The sequence below is a fragment of the Oryctolagus cuniculus genome, chromosome 11, assembly GCF_964237555.1.
Source record: "Oryctolagus cuniculus chromosome 11, mOryCun1.1, whole genome shotgun sequence".
Classification (NCBI taxonomy): domain Eukaryota; kingdom Metazoa; phylum Chordata; class Mammalia; order Lagomorpha; family Leporidae; genus Oryctolagus; species Oryctolagus cuniculus.
Genome location: NC_091442.1, coordinates 72312120 through 72337233, shown reverse-complemented (window position 1 = coordinate 72337233; position 25114 = coordinate 72312120). Strand labels below are relative to the sequence as shown.

The 25114-nt window shown below is 45.2% G+C and overlaps 1 protein-coding gene across 5 annotated transcripts in view; it reads right to left on the bottom strand.

Moving 5' to 3' along the window:
* The window catches only part of RAB3IP (RAB3A interacting protein), a 55093-nt gene extending 34022 nt beyond the window's left edge, over window positions 1-21071 (bottom strand). For 2 of the 5 annotated variants that reach the window (XM_070052620.1, XM_070052623.1), the window contains exons 1-4: window positions 20931-21071; window positions 19815-20015; window positions 1629-1904; window positions 713-971 (exon numbers count right to left, since the gene is read on the bottom strand). In XM_070052620.1, the coding sequence (XP_069908721.1) occupies window positions 713-971; window positions 1629-1904; window positions 19815-19846 (567 nt within the window). In that variant the 5' untranslated portion in view covers window positions 19847-20015; window positions 20931-21071. Of the gene's footprint in view, window positions 1-712; window positions 972-1628; window positions 1905-19814; window positions 20016-20143; window positions 20283-20930 lie in introns of those variants that run through there. The other 3 variants (XM_070052621.1, XM_070052624.1, XM_070052622.1) reach the window with 2 other exon arrangements.
* Between the last annotated feature and the right edge of the window lie 4043 nt (window positions 21072-25114).

The following is a 25114-nucleotide window of genomic DNA, read 5'->3' as shown; positions in this document are numbered from 1 at the left end:
TCAGTCTTGCCACAGGCTTGACAATTTCCACTGATCTTTTACAAGAACCAGCATTTTATTTAATTTTCTTTACTTTTTCTGTTGTCAATTTCACTAATTTCTGCTGTTCTTTTCTTCTTTATTAGTTTCTTAAGGTGGAAGCCAAAATTTGTTCAATTGAGACTTTTTGTGCTTCCTCTTTTTATGCTATGAATTTCCCCCTGAAACTTAATTACTGTCAGAGAAAAAGAAAAAGATATGGCCAGAAACTTGGAAGTAAGCAGCAGAAATCTTAAAGACGACCAAATGGGGAACAAAACACTTTATCAAGAAAAGAAAAGCCTCCAAGCAAGATACAGAAAATATTCAAATCCAACTGTAAAACAAAAATTACATCATTAAAACAATTCTTAAAAAAAAAAACAGAATGCTTTAGAATGAATGACTTCAACTAAATGACTATGCAGTCAGCCACTGCCAGAGGAATGTAACCCACAAACCGTACTACAGAAAATGCCAGACAGGGCACAGTTTCAGAATCTCCATTCTCTAGTTGGTACTCCTAACTGAGCCTTACCACTCAGCCCATTGCACCAACTCCTGAATGCTCCCCAGCAGGAACTGAGCCTGGGCACATATGAAGGGTGTGTAGAACTGCAGTGATTTTTAGTTGATCCCATGGAAGTAATTTCTATGACAATATATGGAAGAATAAAATAAATTTTTTTCTTACCCTCTGAGCTTTTGCGAGTTCTTCTTTTAATCTTTCGTAGCCCTTTTCTCTAACTTCCAAAACAGATGGGCTTCGTAAACGGGACAGACTGTCGATACTCAACCCAAAAATATCATCACTGCCCTCGCAAGCCTCTGTTAGAGTGGCACCCTGTAAAAACTCCCTCTCTGCATTACAGTTGTCCTTCCTCGTGGCTGACTTAGCTAACCCAGCTGTGACTCCAGAGGTAGAACAAGGTGCTGGGTCTGTAACATGAATGCTGTAAAAAAAGAGAAACATTTTTCAGATAACATCAGGACATGCTCAAAAGAACTGGCATAAACACACAGCTGCAGAACTGCACTATTTAATTGGGTAGCCTCTATTTTTAATATCATGTCCCCTGCCACACAGCTACATTTCAAGGGCTCAAAAGCCACACGGGGTTAATGGCTATCATTCGTATTAGCACAGAAACAGAACATTCTCATCATCACAGAAGTTCTACTGATGGTACCACTTGATCACAGGAGTCAGCATGCTATGGCCTGCAGGCTAATTCAAGCCTGCCACCTGTGTTCTTAAGTTCTGAGAGCAAAGAAAAGTTTTTACATTTCAAATGGTTGAAAGGAAATCAAAAGAAATATTTTGTGGCATGTGAAAATGGCATGAAATTCAAAGTTCTCAGTACGTAAGTTTTATTGGAGCACATACTCATTCATTTACAGACTGTCTATGACTAGTTTCACATCCTAAAATATTTACCATCAGGCCCTTTACCTAAGAAGTGTGCAAACCCCTGCTCTAGAACACTAACACGTATCACTCAGCATAGCAAGTTTCTATTACTCAAATTATCTAAACCTTAGAGTAACCAAGCAAACTGTTTATTTTTACACAACAATAATCCAGAATAAGTGTTTTGATGACCGCCTACCTGATACCAGATATTTCCGCACAACTTAAACGTCTGGGAGATGAATACACAGGCTGTGTAGGGAGGTCAGAAGCATCCAACGCATTAGCCTGGATAGGGGCAGAGCATAGAGCTGCAGGGTGCGGCCGATAGATGACACCTGGTGAGGTAGTCTGCTCTTGGCTTCCCGATTCATACACACCAAGAAGGTCCGGGGAAGTAGGTGAAGCAAGGTTTACTTCATGGAAGCCTTCCAAGGGGTCATCAGCCATAGCAAAAGCCTCATCGTAAGATAACCTGTGTTAAAACAAGAGGCAGACAGTTATTTCTAGATAGTCACCTTTAAAACTAAAGCAAAAAGTCTAAGTTATAAAATGTGTTTAACAGTCCATTATAAAGTATGAGCTTACAATAAAAGACATAAAAAAAAGTACAACCACTTAATATTTACTAAGTGATCACAGAGGACAGATGCTATGAAAGCAAACAACTGATCTGGAAAGGACTTGAGAGTGATAACTAACGCTGTTGAAGTGAGTATAACAAATAAGTATGTGGCAGGAATAAGAATTTGTACGACATTTTTAACACTGCTATCACGTGTGACCTTGGGCACACAGAACAAGACAGATCCAGGGTTAGCTGTTCTGCTGCATGCCTTGGGATGAGTTGGTGTCTTATTTTCTATTTTGAAATAATTTCATATTTACCTAAGAACTACACAGTTCCTGTGCTCCTTTCCCCCAAACTATGAAATTGTTAACATTTGTGAGTCACTCAAGAATAAGTTCAGACACATGCCCATAAACTCTTAGTATTTCAGTAGACACATACTATATCCTAAGTAAAATTCCATTCTGCTATCAACAACATTACCAAAATCAAAGTTTAGACATGAAACAAAATTACCATCTAATCAACACGTCCCATTCAAATTCCACTGATTGGTCCAATAATGTTCTTTATGGGCCCAAGATCTAATTCTAAATAATGTATTTCATTTCTCTAAACCTTAAATTTCTCTTCTGATGGGGAAAAAATGGGAATATTCCCTCCACATGTAGTATGCTTCAAAGATTAAAGCCTACAGACTGTATAATGTACTAAGTACCTGGCAAACAGTATGACCTTAATAAGAATCTGTTATCACAATTGGTCAGTAATAACATATATTGCTTCAGTTTTTCCATAAGCAAAAAGTATTTCATCTATTACTACTCAGTTACATCACACGAAAAGTCCACGTGAAAACAAAAAAGTATACCACTCAAGGTTTTAATCTGATAAATCTAAAGCTAAAAGAAACCTTATAAATCTTTTATGGATTTCCCATTGTCTGCAGAATAAAATTCAAATGTATTAGCCTGAAAAAGTCTTCTATGATCTGATCCCAATCTTTCCTTCCCATTTTTTTCCTTTCTACAATAGTACTTTGATAACCATGAATGATACATTCCTATGACTTCAAAATCTTCAAACACAAGCACCAATGTAGCATGTAATTCCTTCCGTAAAATATACAAAATTCATTGATTTGGATAAATTTAGCTCTTTCATAGCCTTAATTTTTGGAAGTGTTAAAAAAGAAGTAAAGAACAAATAACAATAGTCAATCTGGGAAAGAAAAGAAGAGTTGATTCAGTATTTACCTATTCTCTCAAAATTACAGGTAACACAGACCTTCCAAAACACATAGAATCAATCAAAACTATAACAAATCTACAAACACCAAACTTCCTATCAGTAAACTACTCACTAATAGCAAAGAGAAATTTCAGGTCTCAAAATGTTAACTAATCCTTATTCTTCACACAAACTATTCAGTGACCAAGTGAAAGATCGATTACCAGGGATTTAAAGTGTTTAATATAGTATCATAATTTATTACTTTTCATACAAGATAAATGTCACTCTTTATTCATAATTCAAATATACATCAAGAAAAATATTTATATTCAAAGTATTTTCCCTTATAGTATACAAGCCAATTCAGCAGGTTTTCACCAAACTTTAACATTTTATCAGTACCTATTTATCCCAAATATTTCTAATTCATCTCTCTACACCCTGAAGGATCATTGAATCATGGTGTGTAAAAAAATGTGCATTTCTAGAAATATAAAATGGTACAAATCCTCTGGAGAAAAATTTGGCAGTATCTAGCAAAATGACACACTCACTAACCCTGATTTAGCATGCCACTCTTTATCCCAAAGATAAACTGCCACTTGTTTAGGAAAAGCTAACATGCCTAAGGCTAGCAGCATTACTGGCAAAAACAAAAGACTGACTTCATGAACGAGGGTACACCCTCATAATAAAGCACTACATAGTTATAAAAAGAAATTAATAATATCTACATACCACTATGAAGCAAGCTTTGGGAATACACTGGTAAATTAAAAAGCGAAACAAACAATTATATAGCAAACTACCTTTTATTCAGGAAAGGAGAACAAGATTACAACTTATGTGTAGAAAACATGCATATGTATTTTTACATATCTTATAGAAGTGGAAGAATAATTCTAAAACTAATAAAAACAGCTACCTACAGGAGGAGAAGAGAAATGCATGAACAGGAATGACAGCTAGACTTTTCTGAGCTTACCTTAACTTACAGACTTGAATTTGAGCTTGAAAGCATGTAAATGACAAAAAAAGATTTGATGTTCAAGCAATTTCTCAAGATAAAACAAACCTAACTGTGTATTGAAATGGTAGCTAAATCAGAAAGAAAAGAACTATTTTGAATGGTTTTAAAGCATGGTAATATAAATATATATCCCGAATGAGATGTATTCTAAGGATAAAAAGAGTCAAAAAAAAAAAAAAAAACCTGCAAACTATTTTCAGGGATCACATTAGTAGAAACACTGACATTGCTATTCTGAAACTCTTATGTATAAGATGAAGCAAATACATTAATGTCAAGCGAAACCATGTCAGCATAAAGATACAAATATAAAATCAAAAGCCGGGGGCCGGCGCCATGGCATAGCAGGTAGGGCCACTGCAGGCACCTGGTGTGGGCGTCAGTTGGTGTCCCAGCGGTTCCGTTTCCACTGCAACTCCAAGCTGGCGTGCCTGGGAGAGTGGCAGAGGGTGGCCCAAGGGCCCCTGTACCCACTCTGGCTTCAGACTGGCCCAGCCATTGTGGCCATTTGGGGAGTGGGCCAGCAGACGAAGGATCTCTGTCTCTCCTTCTTTTTTCTCTCTGTGACTTTGTCTTTCTAAATAAATAATCTTTAGAAAAAAAAATTCAATAGGTAACATCCTGGAGTCTGAAATTTGAATCAGAAATACCAAAATCATTCAATGAAATGGCAGAGCAAAACTGACCAACTGAGGTGCTCAGAGTTACCATTTCCTGCAGAAACAATGAGGGTACCTGGAGAATGGCTGCTCCAGCCAGGGGCACAAACACACAACAAAGCCCTGGAACACCTTAAAAATACCAGGCAGCAAGAGAGCTATCAAAAACTACTAAGGAACAGCAAAAGGATTCCCACAAACCAAAGATCAGACAACACGAACATCAAAAAGGACAGTATTTGCAAAGAACTGAAACTCAAGTTCATGACAATATTAAAAATAAAACAAAAACTTCATGTGTTTCCATTGATCAGTGCTATGGAGTCGATTCATTATTTTCAAGTCTGGCGAACAACAGAATCAAGTATTTACTACAACCTTCCTTCACATCAGGGAACTAAACAGTTCATGAGAAGATATTTTCCAAAAAATTCCACTTCTCCACTTAACAAATATAACTTTCTAATCCTAATGAAACAATGGGTGTAGGCAATAAATATCACCACCCATTGAAACAATTAGATAAAGGCTGTTTGAGGAACTTCACAGTTAACAGACTGGAGTGCAGTACCTGAGACCCACTGATAACATCTTCTCATAAAGATACATACAAACATGGTTTAAAATTCAACTCCTGAAAAAGGGACTATTTTAAGAATAAATTTGGGCCGGCGCCGCAGCTCACTAGGCTAATCCTCCGCCTTGCGGCGCCAGCACACCGGGTTCTAGTCCCGGTCGGGGCGCCGGATTCTGTCCCGGTTGCCCCTCTTCCAGGCCAGCTCTCTGCTGTGGCCAGGGAGTGCAGTGGAGGATGGCCCAAGTACTTGGGCCCTGCACCCCATGGGAGACCAGGAGAAGCATCTGGCTCCTGCCATCGGATCAGCGCAGTGCGCCGGCCGTGGCGGCCATTGGAGGGTGAACCAATGGCAAAAGGAAGACCTTTCTCTCTCTCTCTCTCTCACTGTCCACTCTGCCTATCAATAAAAAAAAAAAATTGAAAAAAAAAAAAAAGAATAAATTTGGTCTCTTTTTCCTTTCTGTGAAATTTCTATAAAATATAATTTGGCTGGTAATGAGCTGCCAACCTCACTGGTGTGAAAATCTTTTGCCTTTAAAATATATGGAAGCCTTAAGAATTATTTCATATTTAAAGTACTTACATGAGTAAAATAAACTATTTTTAAGCAGCAATATTTGCTGTTAAGCAATGAAAGAACTAATTTCAAATGGAGATTATCCCAACTTAGAAACTAACCTTGTCAAGGATCATTGCCAGGAAGTAAAAAAATATGATTTCCTTAAATTTTAAAGCGAATTATCTATACAACTTAGCTTGCCTTATGACTTCGCTCCAAGTAAAAAAGTTGATTTCCATTCATAAGAAAAAAATGATCAAAACTATTTGTTTCTGAAGCTAATATGTACTTCTTGTTAACTGTTCTTCCTGGAAGTCAGTAGTATCACAGCAAAACTGTCAGGCAGTAATGCTAAGAATTTCACGGTTATTAACTCATTTAATGAATCACTAGAAAAATCCTACCAACTTCTTATAAAATTTTTCCAATTAAAATGAATTTTCAAATTAAAAAAAAATCATAAGACAAACAACATCCCTACAACAACTTAAGAAACTAAGGTGAATTACAGCTAAAATATTTTCAATTAAAAATGAAAGATATGAATAAAACATTTATACATAATTTAAACAAAATCTATGAACTTGATAAATCAGTAGTTCAAAGGAGACATAAAATCCATTTTCCTAGCAGAAGATGGCCCAAATCCTTGGGCCCTTGAACCACGTGGGAGACCCAGAAGAAGCTCCTGGCTTCCAACTGATGCAGCTCTGGCCTTTGCAGCCAGTTGAGGAGTGAACCAGTGGATGGAAGACCTCTCCCTCCCTCCCTCCCTCCCTCCCTGGGAAGTGCCTGGGAAGGCAGCAGAAGATGGCCTAAGTACCTATGCCCCTGCACCTATGTGAGAGACCAGGATGCAGCTACTGGCTCCTAGCTTTGGCCTGGCCCAATGCCAGAACCAGTAGATGAAAGATCTCTCTTCCTCTCTTTCAAATAAATAAATAAATCTTTAAAAAAAAAAATAAAGATGAAAAGAAATCATACAATCACTTAGTTTTCTTCAAAATAATACAAAAGGGGGAGAAGTCAATGGGGCAGGACTGATCATTGTTGATCCTCACTGTGCAAAATAATGGGAACTCTGAGGTTCATACTATTTTATCTGCTTATTTTATCTGAAATTCTCCAAATTAGAATACTCTCAAAAAAAAAAGTTAGGATTTACTCAGATACTATATATACAAAGGAGAAAAATGCATGCATAAAATAATTTTTCCATTAACTTCCAATACTTTAAAAAAAAAAAGATTTTATTTATTTATTTGAAGGGTGGAGTCAGAGAGAGGGAGAGGCAGAGGAAGAGGGAGAGAATCATCTATCCACTAGTTCACTCTCCAAATGGCCGTGTGGCCAGGTCTGGGCCAGACTATAGCAAGGAGCCAGGAGCTCCATCCGGGTTCCCACATGGGTGCAGTGACCCAAGCACTTGGTCTATCCTCCGCTGCTTTCCCAGGTGCATTAAAAGGGAGCTGGATTGGCCAGCTCTCTGCTGTGGCTAGGGAGTGCAGTGGAGGATGGCCCAAGTCCTTGGGCCCTGCACCCCATGGCAGACCAGAAGTACCTGGCTCCTGCCATCGGATCAGCGCGGTGCGCCAGCCGTGGCAGCCATTGGAGGGTGAACCAACGGCAAAGGAAGACCTTTCTCTCTTACTGTCCACTCTGCCTGTCAAAAAATAAATAAATAAATAAATAAATGGGAGCTGGATTGGAAGTGGCGCAGCCAGGACTCAAGTGAGTGCCTACATGGGATGCCAGTGCCTATATGGGATGCCAGTGCTGAAGGCAGCCACTTAACCCACTACGCCACAGCGTCAGCCACCAATACTATTCTTTAATTGCATTTATTTCACTGAGTGGAATAGAGACAGGGAGACTGCCCATCCACTGCCTGGGAGACAGGAGCTCATTCCAGTTCTCCCATGTGGGTGGCAGGGACCCAACTACTTGAGTCATCACTTGCTGCCTCCCAGGAAGCTAGAATCGGGGTGGAGCTGGGATTTGATGGCATGCACTCCAGTATGGAATGTGGGCATTCCTAGTGGCATCTTAACCACTGCACCAAACACCCAACCTGATTTTGATTATAATTTTGAAGTTGGCTTTGTCGCTCCCCCTCTTCATGGAGGAACGACACAGGACCCTGCGCTGTTCTTTTGTCTGCTCGGCCCTCCCTGGGTTTGCTGTTGGTTCTTCCCGGGTTGGCTACCATCCCTCCACCTCCGTGGAGGGGCGGGCCCCCTGCCACTTTCCCCACTTCCGCAGGGGAGCGGCACACCGCCGGCTGGCTCTCTCGGGGGCTGCACAGGTGTTCCTTCAGATAGATGTTCCCCTTAGATGTTCCTTGTGCATGTTGTCTCTCTCCGCCTTTATAGTCCTCTTCCACCAATCCCAACTCTGCTACCCACACACCGAGTACGCTGCTCTCCTCCAATCAGGAGCAGGTCCTGCTGTTTATTGGTTGAACTGGAGGCAGCTGTGTAGAAGCTGTTTCCTCCTCTCCCAGCGCCATATTGTGGGAGAGCAGATGCATAGAATAAGTCTTAATTCCAGTAACTTAGTCTAGTCCGAGTTGCTCCCCACAGATCCCCCTTTCTTTTTATTTTTGGTGTTGATATGCGCCTGTCTTCGGTGCCCCGCGGCACACACTCTGCTCTGCTTGCTAGAGTTGCCCACAGGTGCTTACAAGCCCTACCAATCAGGCAAACCGAATCCGGGTCCTCTCGTTGCCATCTTGTGGGGAGACTTATTGGTGTTGATAACGTGCCTGTCTTCGGTGACCTGCAGCCGCCCACAGGTGCTTATCGTCTTACTAATCAGGCAGACCGAATCCGAGCTCTCTCATTGCCGTGTTGTGGGGAGGCCTTATTTTTCTCTATTTCTCTACCTCCAGGCATTCCTCTCTCTCCTATTTTACTTCTATCTGCCAGCATTCCTATTTCTCTCATTTTACTTCTAAACTTCTGTTTCTCTTATCCCCGCGGCTTCCCGGCGCCCGCCCCAAGGCTGCTTCTCGGCGCCTCACCCCGCGGCGGCTTCCCGGCCCGCACTTCTCTCATCTGCGTGGCTTCCCGGCTTTGCGCACGCTCCGCGGTCTCAGCGCCCCTTCGCGCCCACACCACGGCCTTCGCACTAACCCATGTTCCCTATCTATTCACACCCCGCGCGCTCTTTCTGCACGTGGCGGCTTCCGCGAGTCACACAGCCTAGCTCACGTTTCTGCCACCGGTATTCAGTCTAAGTTCCCCGGGCTAACCTGGCGAAATCCAACCTAGCCTACGTCTGCGCCTTTCGGTTTGGCTTCCCGTCTTTTGCTCCCCGAGCTAATCTGACGGATTCCAACCTGGCCCACGTCTCCGCCTCTGGTTCCAGATTTTCGCCCCTTGTTCCCCAGGTTGACTCGATGAATCCCAACATAGCTTACGTCTCCGCCTCGGCCTGCCCCCGCAGCTTTATCCTCCCTAACATATTTTTCTCTACCCGGTATGTTTCCTAACTTTTCTTCCAACAATATTCCCCTCTCACTTCTCCTGGCTTCTCCCCACAGTCCGTATCCAAGTCTAAGTTTCTTCTAGGTTTCACTTTCACTTTCAACCTGCAGTCTGTATCTGAGTCTAAGTTTCTTCTTGCTTTCACTTTAAATCCTAACTTCTTTTCCACAGTCCGTATCTGAGTCTATGCCTAGCTCTCAATAGCTTCTTCCGGCACCTTTTCCGTCCGGCTTTTCCCTAGGCTCTTTGCTAGTCTCTCTCTCCGGTATTTTCCACTTCTTCCTGCTTCTTCCCTCCTAGGTTTCTTATCCGAGTCACGGCACCATTATGTCGCTCCCCCTCTTCGTGGAGGAACGACACAGGACCCTGCGCTGTTCTTTTGTCTGCTCGGCCCTCCCCGGGTTTGCTGTTGGTTCTTCCCGGGTTGGCTACCATCCCTCCACTTCCGTGGAGGGGCGGGCCCCCTGCCACTTTCCCCACTTCCGCAGGGGAGCGGCACACCGCCGGCTGGCTCTCTCGGGGACTGCACAGGTGTTCCTTCAGATAGATGTTCCCCTTAGATGTTCCTTGTGCATGTTGTCTCTCTCCGCCTTTATAGTCCTCTTCCACCAATCCCAACTCTGCTACCCACACGCCGAGTACGCTGCTCTCCTCCAATCAGGAGCAGGTCCTACAGTTTATTGGTTGAACTGGAGGCAGCTGTGTAGAAGCTGTTTCCTCCTCTCCCAGCGTCATATTGTGGGAGAGCAGATGCATAGAATAAGTCTTAATTCCAGTAACTTAGTCTAGTCCGAGTTGCTCCCCACAGGCTTTCCAAACTAACATTTTAGTTATAAAAAAGAAAAAGCTCATATTTACAATAAGAAACATTCTTCTATTTTTACAAACTTGAATTTAATTAACAACTCAAGGGAAAAATTAGTCAAATGGCCAAACAATACAATCTTCCCATTTTTGTTAAAATAAACTACAAAATGGGGCCAGCACTGTGACGTAGCCATCACCTGCAATGCTGGCATTCCATATGGGCACCGGTTCAAGTCCCAGCTGCTTCACTTCCAATCCAGCTCTCTGCTGTGGCCTGGGAAAGCAGTGAAAGATGGCCCAAGTCCTTGGGCCCCTGCACCCAGGTGGGAGACCCAGATGAAGCTCCTGGCTTCAGATGGGCACAGCCCCAGCCACTGTGGCCATCTGGAGAATGAACCAGAAGATGGAAAAACCTCCCACCCCAACTCTTTCTCTGTCTCTCTGTAACTCTGCCTTTCAAATAAATAAATCTTTAAAAAATTAAAATTAAAAAATAAACTACAAATTAATTTTCACTAATTCCACAGTTCTTGATTGTATACATAGTCTGACATATTTAGAGATTTTAGTTACTGCAGATTCTCTTGTTGAGGGTTTTCAGAAAATGCTCTGAACTTAATGAGCTACTAATGTCATACCACATTTAATTAGAAATTCTCGAAACAAAAATACAGGAAGTTTTCCAAATTTTTCTTAATACTGGAATCTTTGTATATGCAATAATATGTGAATACTAAACATTCAATAGGCACTTAAGTAGGCACTGACTAAATGTATAAATATCAAAAGTCTTTAGAAAGAGAATGAATAGCAAAGTAGTGAAGACTAGAGACAGTTATTCCAGGCTACCTTTGTTGAAAAATAGTGACAGAAGCATAAGCACCTTGAGAGAATACCAAGATAAGAAACTGCAGTTTTGCCGGAGCTGCAGCTCACTAGGCTAATCCTCCGCCTGGCGGCGCCGGCACACCGGGTTCTAGTCCCGGTCGGGGCACCGGATTCTGTCCCGGTTGCCCCTCTTCCAGGCCAGCTCTCTGCTGTGGCCCGGGAGTGCAGTGGAGGATGGCCCACGTCCTTGGGCCCTGCACCCCATGGGAGACCAGGAGAAGTACCTGGCTCCTGCCATCGGATCAGCGCGGTGCGCCGGCCGCAGCGCGCCGGCCGCGGCGGCCATTGGAGGGTGAACCAACGGCAAAGGAAGACCTTTCTCTCTGTCTCTCTCTCTCACTGTCCACTCTGCCTGTCAATAAATAAATAAATAAATAAAAATAGAGAAACTGCAGTTTTTAAGGTCTGAGGAAACCCAAACCTTTTATCAGACTGATTTCAGGAAACCTTCCTCTAGTTCAGATTCTGTCACTGCCTACGTGGTGGTACTATTATCTCCCCTGCCTATATTCGAGAATATCATGGCTTAATTATTAACATAATATTTTGTAGACTGTGAAGCACAGCACTTTGTATGGTGCTTATACAGATCTAAGAAATACGGAATAAAAGATATACAGCACGCTGCAGGTTGGTCTTATAAATGAGAAGGGGTCCTCATTTATCTGAGACGAAAGAGGGAAATAAGTCTTTCTGAGGAACTCAAGGGGTCTTCAAAAGTTCAGGGTGGCCTGCCCCACGGCTCACTATGCTAATCCTCCGCCTTGTGGCGCCGGCACACCGGGTTCTAGTCCCGGTCGGGGCACCGGATTTTGTCCCGGTTGCCCCTCTTCCAGGCCAGCTCTCTGCTGTGGCCCGGGAGTGCAGTGGAGGATGGCCCAAGTGCTTGGGCCCTGCACCCCATGGGAGACCAGGAGAAGCACCTGGCTCCTGCCATCGGATCAGCGCGGTGCGCTGGCCGCAGCGCACCGGCCGCGGCGGCCATTGGAGGGTGAACCAACGGCAAAGGAAGACCTTTCTCTCTGTCTCTCTCTCTCACTGTCCACTCTGCCTGTCAAAAAAATTAAAAAAAAAAAAAAAAAAAAAAATTAAAAAAAAAAAAAGTTCAGGGTAAATGCGTATTACGGAAAACTATACATGGAGTTCAAAAATTTGCTGTGCCAAGATAAACTCATATTGCACTGTTGTAACACACCTGAGTAGGAGCTAGTCTGAGGCACTAAGAAGGTTAAGACATCAGTTGGGAAAGAGCCCCCCTCTCCCCCCAGCCACATACATTCTGCTAAAAGTGATGGAAGTACACTCAATTTACAGTGAAGCTTGGATGGAACCATGGTGACATCAACGATGCTTTACAAAAGCAATGTGGGGACGCCCCCACAGAAATCATCAGAGGGCTGGCACTGTGGAGCAGTAGGTTAGTCCTTCACCCGCAGTGCCGGCATCCCATGTGGGAGCCAGTTCTGGTCCCGTCTGCTCCTCTTGTGATCCAGCTCTCTGCTTGTGGCATGGGAAAGTGGCAGAAGATGGCCCAAGTGCTTGGGCCCCTGCACTCGTGTGGGAAATCCAGAGGAAGCTCCTGGCTCTGGATCCGCCCAGCTCTGGCCACTGTGGCCATTTGGAGAGCGAACCAGCAGATGGAAGACCTTTCTCTCTGTCTCTTCCTCTCACTGTTTGTAACTCCAGCTCTCAAATAAATAAAAATATTTTTTTAAAAAAAAGAAAGAAAAAAGAAATCATCAGTACACAGCATTAACTCCTTTCAAGAAAGAACCAGACAATACTGAAGACGAAGCCCACAGCAGATCACCCACATCAATCTATGAGAGAACTGCATTCATGCCTTAAATGAAGCAGATGAACAGCTAACAGCAGAAACAATATCCAATATCAGAGACACCTCAACTGGTTTAGTGGTCACAGTTATAAGCAAGTAATTAAACTAAAGCAATCTTTCTGCCTGATAAGTCCCAAAACTGTTGTGCCCACATCAGCTGCTGTTAAGAGCAGAGCTTTCAACAGAAATTTTCAGTAAGTGAGATCAAGATCCTGAAGCATTTCTCCGAAGAACTGCTTTAACAATACAATCCCAAAAACAATGCACAAAGTAATGGCTAAGAGGGAAAAGTGATCCAGCCAAAGAAAAAAGCAAAGTGGTCAAGAGCAAAGGTCATGCCAACAGTTTTTCAGATTGCTAAAGGCATCTTACTTGTTAACTCTCTGGAGGGCCAAAGAACAATGGCATCTGCTTAGCAGGACAATGTTCTGAGAAAATCAACCACAGCTTCAGCCGAAAAAGGCCTAGGATGCAGCCAGCGCTGTGGCACAACAGGTAAAAACCACTGCCTGCAGCACCAGAACCTCATATGGGCACCAGTTCATGTCCTGGCTGCTCTGCTTCCGATCCAGCTCCCTGCTAATGTGCTTGGAAGGGCCGTGGAGGATGCTCCAAGTACTTGGACCCCTGCACCCATGTGAGAGGACCTGGAGGAAGCTTCTGGCTCCTGGTTTCCAATCTGCCCAGCTCCAGCCATTGTGGGCATTTGGGAAGTGATCCAGAAGAGAGATCTCTCTGTCTCTCCCTCTCTCTCTGTAACTCTGCCTTTCAAAAAAATAAATGAATCTTTTAAAAAAGAACAAACAAACGAAAGAAAATGAAAAATACCAAGGAAAGCTTCAACAAAGAGTTCCCCTTCAGGGCTGGCACTGTGGCATAGGAGTAAAGCCACCGCCTGCAGTGCCAACATCCCATATGGGTGCCAGTTCGAGTCCTGGCTGCTCTACTTCCGATCCAGCTCTCCACTAAGGCCTGGGAAAGCAGAAGGTGGCCCAAGTCCTTGGGCCCCTGCACCCACATGGGAGACCCGGAAGAAGCTCCTGGTTCCTTACTTCAAATCAGCCTAGTTTCAGCCTTTGCAGCCATCTGCAGATTGAACCAGTGGATGGAAGACACCTCTCTCTCTCCCTCCCTCTCTCTCTCTCTCTTTCTACGTCTGTAACTCGGCCTTTCAAATTAATTAATTAATTAAAAAAAAAAAAGAGTTCTCCTCCACAACAATCCTTGTGCTCATTCTTCTCATCAAACAGGGCAGTTTTATGAGAATTCTGATGGGAACTCATTAGGGATCCATGTTACAAACCTGACTTAGCTCCTTGACACTTTGTTTCCTCATCTTAAATAACTAGTAAAGGGCACCCGTTTTTCTACAGTTAATTATGTTAAAAAATAAAAAAACCTTCATTCACATGATTAAGTTCCCAGGACCATCAGTTCTTTAGGGATGGGCTGAACAGCTAGTATCATCTTTTATAAAAGTGTCTTGAACTTGATGGAGCTTATGTTGAGAAATAAAATTTATAATTTTATCTTTCAATTCCATTTTTCCACAAACTTTTTGAAATCATCCTGTACAATTCAAATATGAAATCTCCTCCCAACAGGGCATTAACTAATATACATACTTACTCCTTTTTTTTTATTTTTTTATTTTTTTATTTTTTTATTTATTTTTTTTTTTTTTGACAGGCAGAGTGGACAGTGAGAGAGAGAGACAGAGAGAAAGGTCTTCCTTTGCCGTTGGTTCACCCTCCAATGGCCGCCGCGGCCGGCGCGCTGCGGCCGGCGCACCGCGCTGATCCGATGGCAGGAGCCAGGAGCCAGGTGCTTTTCCTGGTCTCCCATGGGGTGCAGGGCCCAAGCACCAGGGCCATCCTCCACTGCACTCCCTGGCCACAGCAGAGGGCTGGCCTGGAAGAGGGGCAACCGGGACAGAATCCGGTGCCCCGACCGGGACTAGAACCCGGTGTGCCGGCGCCGCTAGGCGGAGGATTAGCCTAGTGAGCCGCGGCGCCGGCCATACTTACTCCTTTTTCAAACATGTTCTTTTATACTTTATCCCGATCTGTCGAATGGGTACCCCAAAATAAGCCTTCAATGTTATCGCTCGCACCTGGACACATCAAATTGCAATCCATTCATTTAATTGTTTTTTTTAAAAGATTGATTTATTTATCTGAAAGTCAGAGTTACACAGAGAGAGGAGAGGCAGAGAGAGAGAGAGGTCGGTCTTCCATTCGCTGGTTCACTTCCCAATTTGCCTCAATGGCTAGAGCTGTGCCGATCCAAAGCCAGGAGATAAGATCTTCCTCGGGTTTCCCACATGGGTGCAGGGGCCCAAGGACTTGGACCATCCTCCACTGCTATCCCAGGCCATAGCAGAGAGCTGGATTGGAAGTGGAGAAGCTCGGGCCGGCGCCGCGGCTCACTAGGCTAATCCTCCGCCTAGCGGCGCCGGCACACCGGGTTCTAGTCCCAGTTGGGGCGCCGGATTCTGTCCCGGTTGCCCCCCTTCCAGGCCAGCTCTCTGCTGTGGCCCGGGAGTGCAGTGGAGGATGGCCCAAGTGCTTGGGCCCTGCACCCCATGGGAGACCATGAAAAGCACCTGGCTCCTGGCTCCTGCCATCGGACCAGCGCGGTGCGCCGGCCGCAGCGCACCGGCCGCGGCGGCCATTGGAGGGTGAACCAACAGCAAAAAAGGAAGACCTTTCTCTCTGTCTCTCTCTCTTTCACTGTCCACTCTGCCTGTCAAAAAAAAAAAAAAAAAAGTGGAGAAGCTGGGTCTAGAACCGGCGCCCACATGGGATGCCAGTGCCGCAGGCCAGGGTGTTAACACACTGCACCACAGCACTGGCCTCCATTTAATTGGTTCTAAACTACCATCTGTATTTTCCTTTATGCTTCTAGAATACTCTCACATTACTGAATAGTTTCTTGATTTCAGACTGTCAGTCCTTGTACTTACATCATATATATTCACATCCATCAGTGGAATTTCACCAGCTTCCACTACGCTTATAATTACAACCCTGCTGTTAACTACAAGCAACACATCTCTCATGAGCTTATTTTAATGATTTTCATCTTCCTCTAAGTAATGGTATCTTATTACAGTTCTTCAATTTTGTGCTAACATTTAAAATAAACTGACTAGTTTTTCACTGTTTTCTAACCATGACTCTACACAAGTGAAGCTTATGGAACTTAGTTGTAAGCCAAGAGAAATGAGACAGGAAAGATAAAGATATCAAAATAATGTTACATCATAAATATCCCTCTTCTTAGCCTCCGCAATTCTCATTCTAAATATGCATTTTAATTTCTAATGCTAAACCAATTTCATACATTCTAGAAGTCCTCAACCACCCATTCACCAGCAAACACAACACTTTCTACTGGGTACCAGGCTCAACGCTTAAAGCTATGAAAGGAGGTAAGATATATAAGCCTTGTCTTCCAAGTACTGGCACATCAGAGAAAGACATCACCTTGTCAATAAACATTTCTAGTGCTCTAATTAACAGTTACACTACAAATATCAAAAATAATAAATGCCAAAATAGACATGTACTCAGAATTATAGGAACAAAGGGCTGAGGGAATACTACCTAGTACAGCTAAGGAATGTAGTACAGGAAGAGAAGAGCTAACCAGAGGGAGTCCTCAAAACTCAGCCATTTTATTTTTAGGACATCAAGTGTGTAATTTTACCAATTTACTACCCTTTGTTGAACTGTACCTTAATGAAAATTATGTTGGACAAAGGCTGAATCTGAAAAAGTGTACTCCTTCAGGATATACTCAAAGCTTTCCCCCGTGAGCCCACAGCACAAACACCTCCACCACTACTCACCCTCCCTTCCTCCGCTTCCTGCCAAACTATTCCCAATCTCCCTGGGCACTCGTTACAATGCATACTTGTGCCTTCTAAAGCTTGAGTAGCTTCTGACAGACAGGAATGCCTCGATGGCCGACCTTTCACACTCCTTCTGAAAACTTTCCTTTAACCCCCACTATCTTGCAGAGCAGATATTTGATTTCAGATATCTTCAGAGCAGAAGTCTGATTTCAAAAAAAAAAAAAATCTCTGGTGACATAGTAAGAATCACATATGACACTAACATTAAGTATCTCATAAAAACCACATTAAAAACAGTTCTTCAGCATTACAACTTACACATGAAATGGCAGCAGGTAGTGGTTAAAAAGCAAACAATTTTCCAACATTACAAAGTACACATGAAGAGAGGGGGAACATGGTAGTTAAGAAAGATTAAAGACAAACTGCTTGACTTCTAATCTAGGCCTGCCATTTAATTAGCTCTATGATCTCAGGCAAGTTACATCATCTCTCCACGTCTCAATTTTCTCAGCTCTAAAATGGGGATAAACTATTGCCCATCCCTTAGCTTGCTGGGAGACACAAAAGCGTACAGTGCTTAGCCCAGGCCTTGGCACACAATAAGCCCTACCTAGGCTCCACGGTAGTAGGAACAGAAGAGCTATCACCATCATCAGACAACTCAGATATTTTTCAACCACGAATACAATAACAAAACTTCTCATCCATAACCTCAGAACTCTTTTACAGAAGAGTAGATCGGGAATATAGGGAACAAGAGTGTTAAAGAGAGTTCCATTTGAGGGAGGCACACAGTTTTTAAGCCTGGCTTTCCCATCAGTCAGCTGTACAACCAGTGACAGAAAATAACAATACATGCCGGCGCTGTGTAGTGGGTAAAGCTGCCAGCCGCAGTGCCAGCACCCCATATGGACGCCAGTTCGAGTCCCAGCTGCTCCTCTTCCAATCCAGCTCTCTGCTATGGCCTGGAAAAGCAGCAGAAGATGGTCCAAGTCCTTAGGCCCCTGCACGGTGTGGGAGGCCAGAAGAAACTCCTGGCTTCGGATCAGCCAGTTCTGGCTGTTGCCGCCATTTGGGGAGTGAACCAGCAGATGTAAGACTACTCTCTCTCTCTCTCTCTCTCCCTCTCTGTAACTCTTTGCCTTTCAAATAAATAAGTAACCATACAATTATTTCATATTTCTGCACTTTTTCCTGATATGTAAAATTCAATAAACTAACTACATCCCTGGAAAGTCCTGAAAGACTAATGAGTCAAGGTACCTAAAACAGGCTCGCCCACATCTCACGGGGAACATTTCATGCAATCCTCCTCCCACCATTAAGAAGTTCCTACTGGCCGGCGCCGCGGCTCAGTAGGCTAATCCTCCACCTGCGGCGCTGGCACACTGGGTTCTAGTCCCAGTCGGGGCGCCAGATTCTGTCCCGGTTGCTCCTCTTCCAGGCCAGCTCTCTGCTGTGGCCCGGGAGTGCAGTGGAGGATGGCCCAGGTCCTTGGGCCCTGCACCTGCAAGGGAGACCGGGAGAAGCACCTAGCTCCTGGCATCGGATCAGCGTGGTGCGCCGGCCGCAGCGGCCATTGGGGGGTGAACCAACGGAAAAGGAAGACCTTTCTGTCTCTCACTGTCCACTCTGCCTTTAAAAAAAAAAAAAAAAGTTCTTACTAGGCTGAAACACGAAAACCGGCAGAGTGCTGGCAACCGCACTTGCTGTGGTCTGACAGCATTTCCATAATGTAGAAAACAAGTTCAGAGAGGTTAAATGCTTCCCTCAAAGTCATAGGCTTAGTAAGTGATGGAGCAGAAAGTTAAATCATTCTTCCTTTGGCCAGCTCACTCATTCGTTGAGTGAGTCCCGCCTGGGAGGGGGCAAACAATGTATGCTAATCACCACAATCAATGGAAACCACTGCACCTGTAAGTTTTTTCTGCCTTATTAAAAAAGGACGGGGTGGCCTAGATTTCTAAGACCTATTCCATTTTAACAATTATTTGTAGAGCCTGTGTCAGGGGTTGGGCAGGGAAGGACAAGTGGAGAGTTGAGGGAAAATCAGAGGTAAAGAATACTAACGAACAAGGGGTGACGCTGTGGTGCAGTGGGTTAAGCTGCCACCCAGGACACCAGCATCCCACATGGGTGCTGGTTCCAGTCCCGGCTGCTCCACTTCCAGCCCAGCTCCCTGCTAACGGCCTGGAGAAACCAGGGGAAGATGGTCCAAGTATATGGGCCCCTGCCACCCACGTGGGAGGCCTGGATGAAGCTCCTGGCTCCTTGTTTGGGCCTGGCCCAGTGCTGGTCATTGAGGCCATCCAGGGAGTGAAATCAGCATATGCAAGATCCTTCTTGTCTGTCTCTCCGTCTCTGAAACTTTCAAAATAAATAAATAGACCTTTTAGCAGAGATTAAAGAAGCATATAACCACATGAATTCAGAAAGCACAACTGGATCTAATCAAAAATCTCACTAATTAAAAGCAAATGCACATCAAGTACCCATCCTGGTGAAAAGTTACAGGTGTTCAGTTGTGTGCCAAACCCACGAGGAAGAGTTACCTTAGACACTGCGGGTCACGAAAGCATGCGTTAATATATAACACCATTACAACAGAAAACATTCGCAGGCTTTTCTTCTAATAGTAAGAAATACACCACTGTCGTAAAATTATTTAACTGTGAAGTTTATTCACAGAAATTCCACAAAGGCTTTAGGATCAGATCACATCAACCATATTTGGAATACAGTGACTGTCTAAACCTGAGAAGTCCTATCAAAATGCACAGTACTAGTAAATAAATAACATTAACAGAACAAGACCTCATAAAACTGGTGAAATATTTAACAGTATCAAATATTTACTGTGACGAGTATACAAACCTATTCTGCCTCTTTTCTCCTTGATGTGTCATTCACCATTATTTTCGTTAAAACTGCACGAGCCAGAGAAGAATAAGGATAATGGAGAGAAAGCGGGTCTTTCAATAGATTCACAACAGCGGAGTTTCGTTGTAATCCTCTTACCGGGCTCTCCAATTATGCAATCATTCCAGGGCTGGCTCCCAGGGCTCTTTCCCCACACTGAAAGAGTCAGGGGGAAAACAGTGTATAACAGATAGCCTTGGAACGAGTAACACTGCCAGGAAACTAAACAGCCTCGCAGGAGCTGCCTCTGTTCAACTCGGCTCTCTGATTTTCCAGCATCTTACCAGGCAGATAGTATTATTATTGCAACTCTCCTAACTGGCAGCTCTCCACGTGCTGCGGATTGCATCCAGCATCATCCCTTCCACAGCCACCTCGCTGGCTTTTCCCGGGGCGCCAAGGAGAGCTGCTAAGGCCGGCAGGGCAGTGTCATTATGACCAGTCGGTGCAGCGTGTCCCAACTGCACCCAGCGCCTGCGAAAGCCGGGCAGAGCCGAGTGCCTCCCTGGGGTAGGAGGCTCCCGGCTCGCTCTCTCCCACCAGGTTTCGCCGAAACCTCCGGGGGTGACCTCTACGCCTCGCAGGGCGCCTGAGAAGCGGGCGTGACCCAGGTCCCGGTCCACGGCGCCCGCGCGGCCTCGGAGCTGCCCCGGGCTTCCCACTTGTTCGGGAAGTCTGTTCACCCCACTCCGCGACCCCCGGGGCCCGGGGCCCGGCCGCGCTCGCTCGCACACAGGTAACCAAGCTCCGAGCTGCCCGTCTCCGGCGCTCGGGACCGCGCAGTTAATAAGTAACGCGCCCGTGCCCGGGGGACAAGGAGGAGCCGCCGCCCGCCGCCCACCAGCGGCCCGGGGGCGCCCGGCTGACCCGGGGCGCCGAGGCCCCCACCACTCGCAGCCGCCGCGGGTCTGGGAGCCCGAGTGCCCAGGCGGGCAGCCCGCCGGGCCCGCGCCTCGATGGCACCTGCACCTGCCACAGACGTCCCTCCCGGCCGGCTCGCGGGAGGCGGGCAGGCGCGAGGGGGGCGGTGCTCCACGCCCCAGGCCTCCCACTCTTCGCGGCCGCACTCACCTGACGAATCCACAGCGGCCAGTGCCCGCACTCAGGGCAGCTCGCAGAGAGGCAAGAGAGCGCGCGCCTCCAAAACGGCCAGAAGCAGAGGAGGACGGCGGGCCGAAGCCGCTACACTCGGCGGCGGCGAGCGCACTGCGCCGGGGAGCCGCCGAGGGAGCGCGGGACTGCGCCTGCGCCAGGAGCGGGGCCCGGAGCCGGGAGCGGCCGGCGCCCGCGGAGGGAAGGCGGGGCTCGGGGCGGGGCCTCCGGGGGCGGGGCCTCCGGGGCGGGGCGCGGCCGGTGTGGGGCGGGAGGAGCCGACGCGTTTCCGCGCCCCCTGGCGCCGGGCGGGGCTCGCGGCAGGTGCCACCGCTCGCACCGCTGGGGCCCCAGGTGCTTCTGCGGGCGGTTTCCGTGGGAACGGACGCGACGGCGCCATGCCGTGTTGCCCTCCGCCGGCGCGAGGCCTCCAGGTAGCTTCCCCGGCGTTGGTTTCACCCGACGTCGGAAGAGGCACGGTGGCGGCGAGCTGTGGACTGCTAGAATCAACCCGAGACGGCGTCCACATGAACCTTACCGCGTGTGTGCGTGTGCATGGCGGGGACTGGGAGGGAAAGACTGATAGAACTTAGACCGCTGCGTTCGAGCCATTGCCAGAGCATTCCAGAATGTCCTTTCTGTACCTGCCTTCTCCTCTCTTTTGTGTCACCTATTGTTATCAAACTTCGCTCTCCGCCCCCTCCACCCCCCACATACACATTTTAAGTTCTCCAGGTAGGAGAAGTGAAAATACTGACAGAACCGAGCTCCTGAAAGTCTGATTAAAAAAAAAAAAAAAAAAAAAAGACAATCGCCATTATGTGGCTATGGCTAGTAAAAGATTCGGTATACTGATCAGATCTACTAGAGGCAGTAAAAAGTAGGTTTGTGGCTATTGGAATCAGAACTTCTGGCCTAACTGTGGGGCTGGCCTTGAGCAAGCTAATCCTTAATAACCCAAATTTTCTGGGGCTGGCGCTGTGGATACTGGGTAAAAGCTGCAGCCTGCAGTGCCGGCATCCCATATGGGTGATGGTTCAAGTCCCAGCTGATCTACTTCCATTCCATCTCCCTGCTATGGCCTGGGAGAGCAGTAGAAGATGGCCCAAGTCCATGAGCCTCTGCACCCACGTGGGAGACGCAGAAGAAGCTCCTGGCTGGTAGTCAAATCGGCCCAGCTTCGGATATTGGGGCCATTTGGTGAGTGAACCAGCAGATGGAAGATCCCTCTCTCCTTCTCTCTCTCTCTCTCTCTGTGCCTCTGCCTCTCTGTAATTCTTCCTTCCTTTTCTTTTTTTTTTTTTTTTACGTTTTTAAGCGTTTTTATTCAGTGAGAGGAATGCACAGGAAAGTGAGGGCTTTAATTAGGAGAGAGCGAGAGAGGTCTAGAAGCTAAGTTGGGTCCACACCAGGCAGATAGCAGGCCAGCAGCCACATGGAGCAAGCATACATACAAGAAAGCAGAGACAGCTGGCAACAAAGGTTCGCAACCAAAAAAGGAGGCCTTTTATCTACTCCCAAAGGGGAGTGGTGTTACTCTTCCTTTCAAATAAATAAATAAATCTTTAAAAAACAAATTTTCCCATCATGAAATGCATATAATGTGTGTACCTCATTGAGTTGTTGAAAGTTTAAATATCTAATACATGTAAAGCAGTGTACTGTTTGATACAGAATGCCTAAACAATATTAACTAGTATTATTATTGACAGCATCCACCTATAATCCAACTGGAGATGTAGAAAGTCAACTTTTACACTTGTCTACCCCGTCTCCAATATGTCATAAGACCTATGCATTCTAATTCCCAAATAATAGAATTACTATCTGTCTCATCTCAGATGCACTGCCACTAGGTAAGCCCTTCCTTATTAATGGACTCCCTTACTCCATGTAGTTGGCCACTCGTTGATTTAACATTGTGTTCCATCTGTGCGCCTACTGCCAGACATGGGGACAAACTGTTAGTCACACCATCCAAGGACTCAAATGCAGAGAGAGAAGTGTGTCAACAATAACTAATTGGAATGAATAAACTCCACATGCAGCAAACTCTATGGGCTCCCCAGTCTTGCCAGACTCATTCATTCCTGTCTTTGGCTGTGTCTTCTTGTGTCCTAATCCCCACCTCTTCCTTACCTGGCCACTTCCTTGTCCCGCATTGTCCCCCAGGCATCTGTGTGAGCTCTTCCCTGTTCCCTGTCACACAGCCCTGTCCCACCCATCCCAGCAGGGACTAGGTGCCCCCTACCTGTGCTCCCATAACACCTTATCTCTTTCTAGCGTTTATCACATAGAACTGCCAATAGAGAATTATTTCTCTATCTTCCTTATTACACTGTGAGCTTCCTGATAACAGGTACAAAGCCTTCCTGCAGTAGGACTGGCTCCGTGAATGCAGAGTGAGTGACTGGCATATGTGCAGAGTGCACTGTCTTGGTACATAATATCTTATGTCCTACATAAGACCTAAGGCATCGTGCATTTCCAGGAAATAAGAAACAGCCACTTGCCTGAGTCCTGTGTTAGTCTATTTGTATATCACCTGCTATCCACGTGGTTCTTTGGAATGTACTCAGGGGTACTACTCTTAAAAACTTAGCCTGCTAGTACATCCAGGAATAGCTGTTCGCTATTCAAAAAAATACTTGAGGTAACCAACTTTAAAAGGAGAAAGGGTTTATTTCACTCATAATTTTGGAGGTTCAGTCCCAGATTTGGTGATCCCATTGGTTTAGCCTCTGGTGAGGGCAATGAAAGACAAGGGCAGGCCCGTGAGTTGAAACAGGTGTTCACATCTGGAGCCAGGAAGCAGAAACTCAGGCTTTTGTAACAATCCTCTTAAGAGAATTACCTTCCGAGGGCACATCACCAATGACAGAGATAGCCCACTAGATCCCATGTCCTAAAGTTTCCACCCCCTCCCAACAATGCTGCCTTGGGGACCAAGGCTGGAAGACATGGGTCTTAGGGAGACGCCTTAAGTGTTTATTCTAACAATGTCCTTGTAGCTCAGAGACCAAGACACATGACAGAAGGTGAAACACTCAAAAATCTCAGCCCAGCCTGCACTGTGCTTTTCCTCAGATTGTTGTGAGCATCCTGCATTAGACTTCTCACTAACATCTCAAAGGGACAGAGACTTCACAGACTTCAAATATATGAGAAGTTGTGTAGTGTGTTCAAGTTTGCCTTCTTTCCCTTTCAGTAAAAAAATAATAATAATAATAAAGTCAAATGTCAAATACAACACACTTTCTGTATATCCAAAGAGTTTCCTATTCATACCTGTGGCCAAAAAACAGCATGAATAAAAGATTTAGACATTTTAAACTGAATAAATCATTCTAGGGTTGTCACTCTTAGTTATAACTTTTGTTGCTTGTTTGCCTGTATTGTATTTTCAAAGTTAAGGAAATGTATCTTTGCATAATACTTTCTGGTTTCAAACCAACTTCATGTTCTCTCAATTTGACATAGGAAGAAAGGTAGTTTTCTTCGCCTTTACAGATGGAGATCTTAGCCTCGAAGTTAAGGCCCATTAGAACACAGACTAATCTCTTACAAACTCTTTAAATTGCATATTGGATTTTCTTGTCCAGCAGTACAGCAGTCTAAAGACCCTGGCTGATTCTCCCACCAAAAACAACTCAAAATGCTGGATAAAATAGATGAGACTTCTTATCAGACACATCAGTGAGCTGGCAAGAACATAAGAAATTCTCAAGGGTAAAAACTTGGTAAAAGTAGCAACCTGGTCAGTAAATAATAACAATGCAAAAGGACAAGACAATGGCTACAAGGAAATTGTATCAAAAATATTATTTCCTCATCCAGTAATAGAGTTTCTTATGGGCCAGTGCTTATATTCCCAGAAAAGTTTGCTTTTGCAACTCCAGGACAGAAGCAGAGCTGTAAGAGTCTTTACAATGGACAACACTGCATTTCAGGCCCCTCCTATGATGTTGGAATAAGCAATTGTGTAAGAATGAGAGGGTTAACAAAGATGTTAGACTCGAAAAAGTATAGTTCTCTTCAAAGGAATCACTTTAACAAACCACGTATCAGTAAGAAAATGTTTTGGGGAGCCGGCACTGTGGCATAGTGGGTAAAACCCGCTGCCTGCAGTGCCAGCATCCCAAATGGGTGCCCGTTCAAGTCCT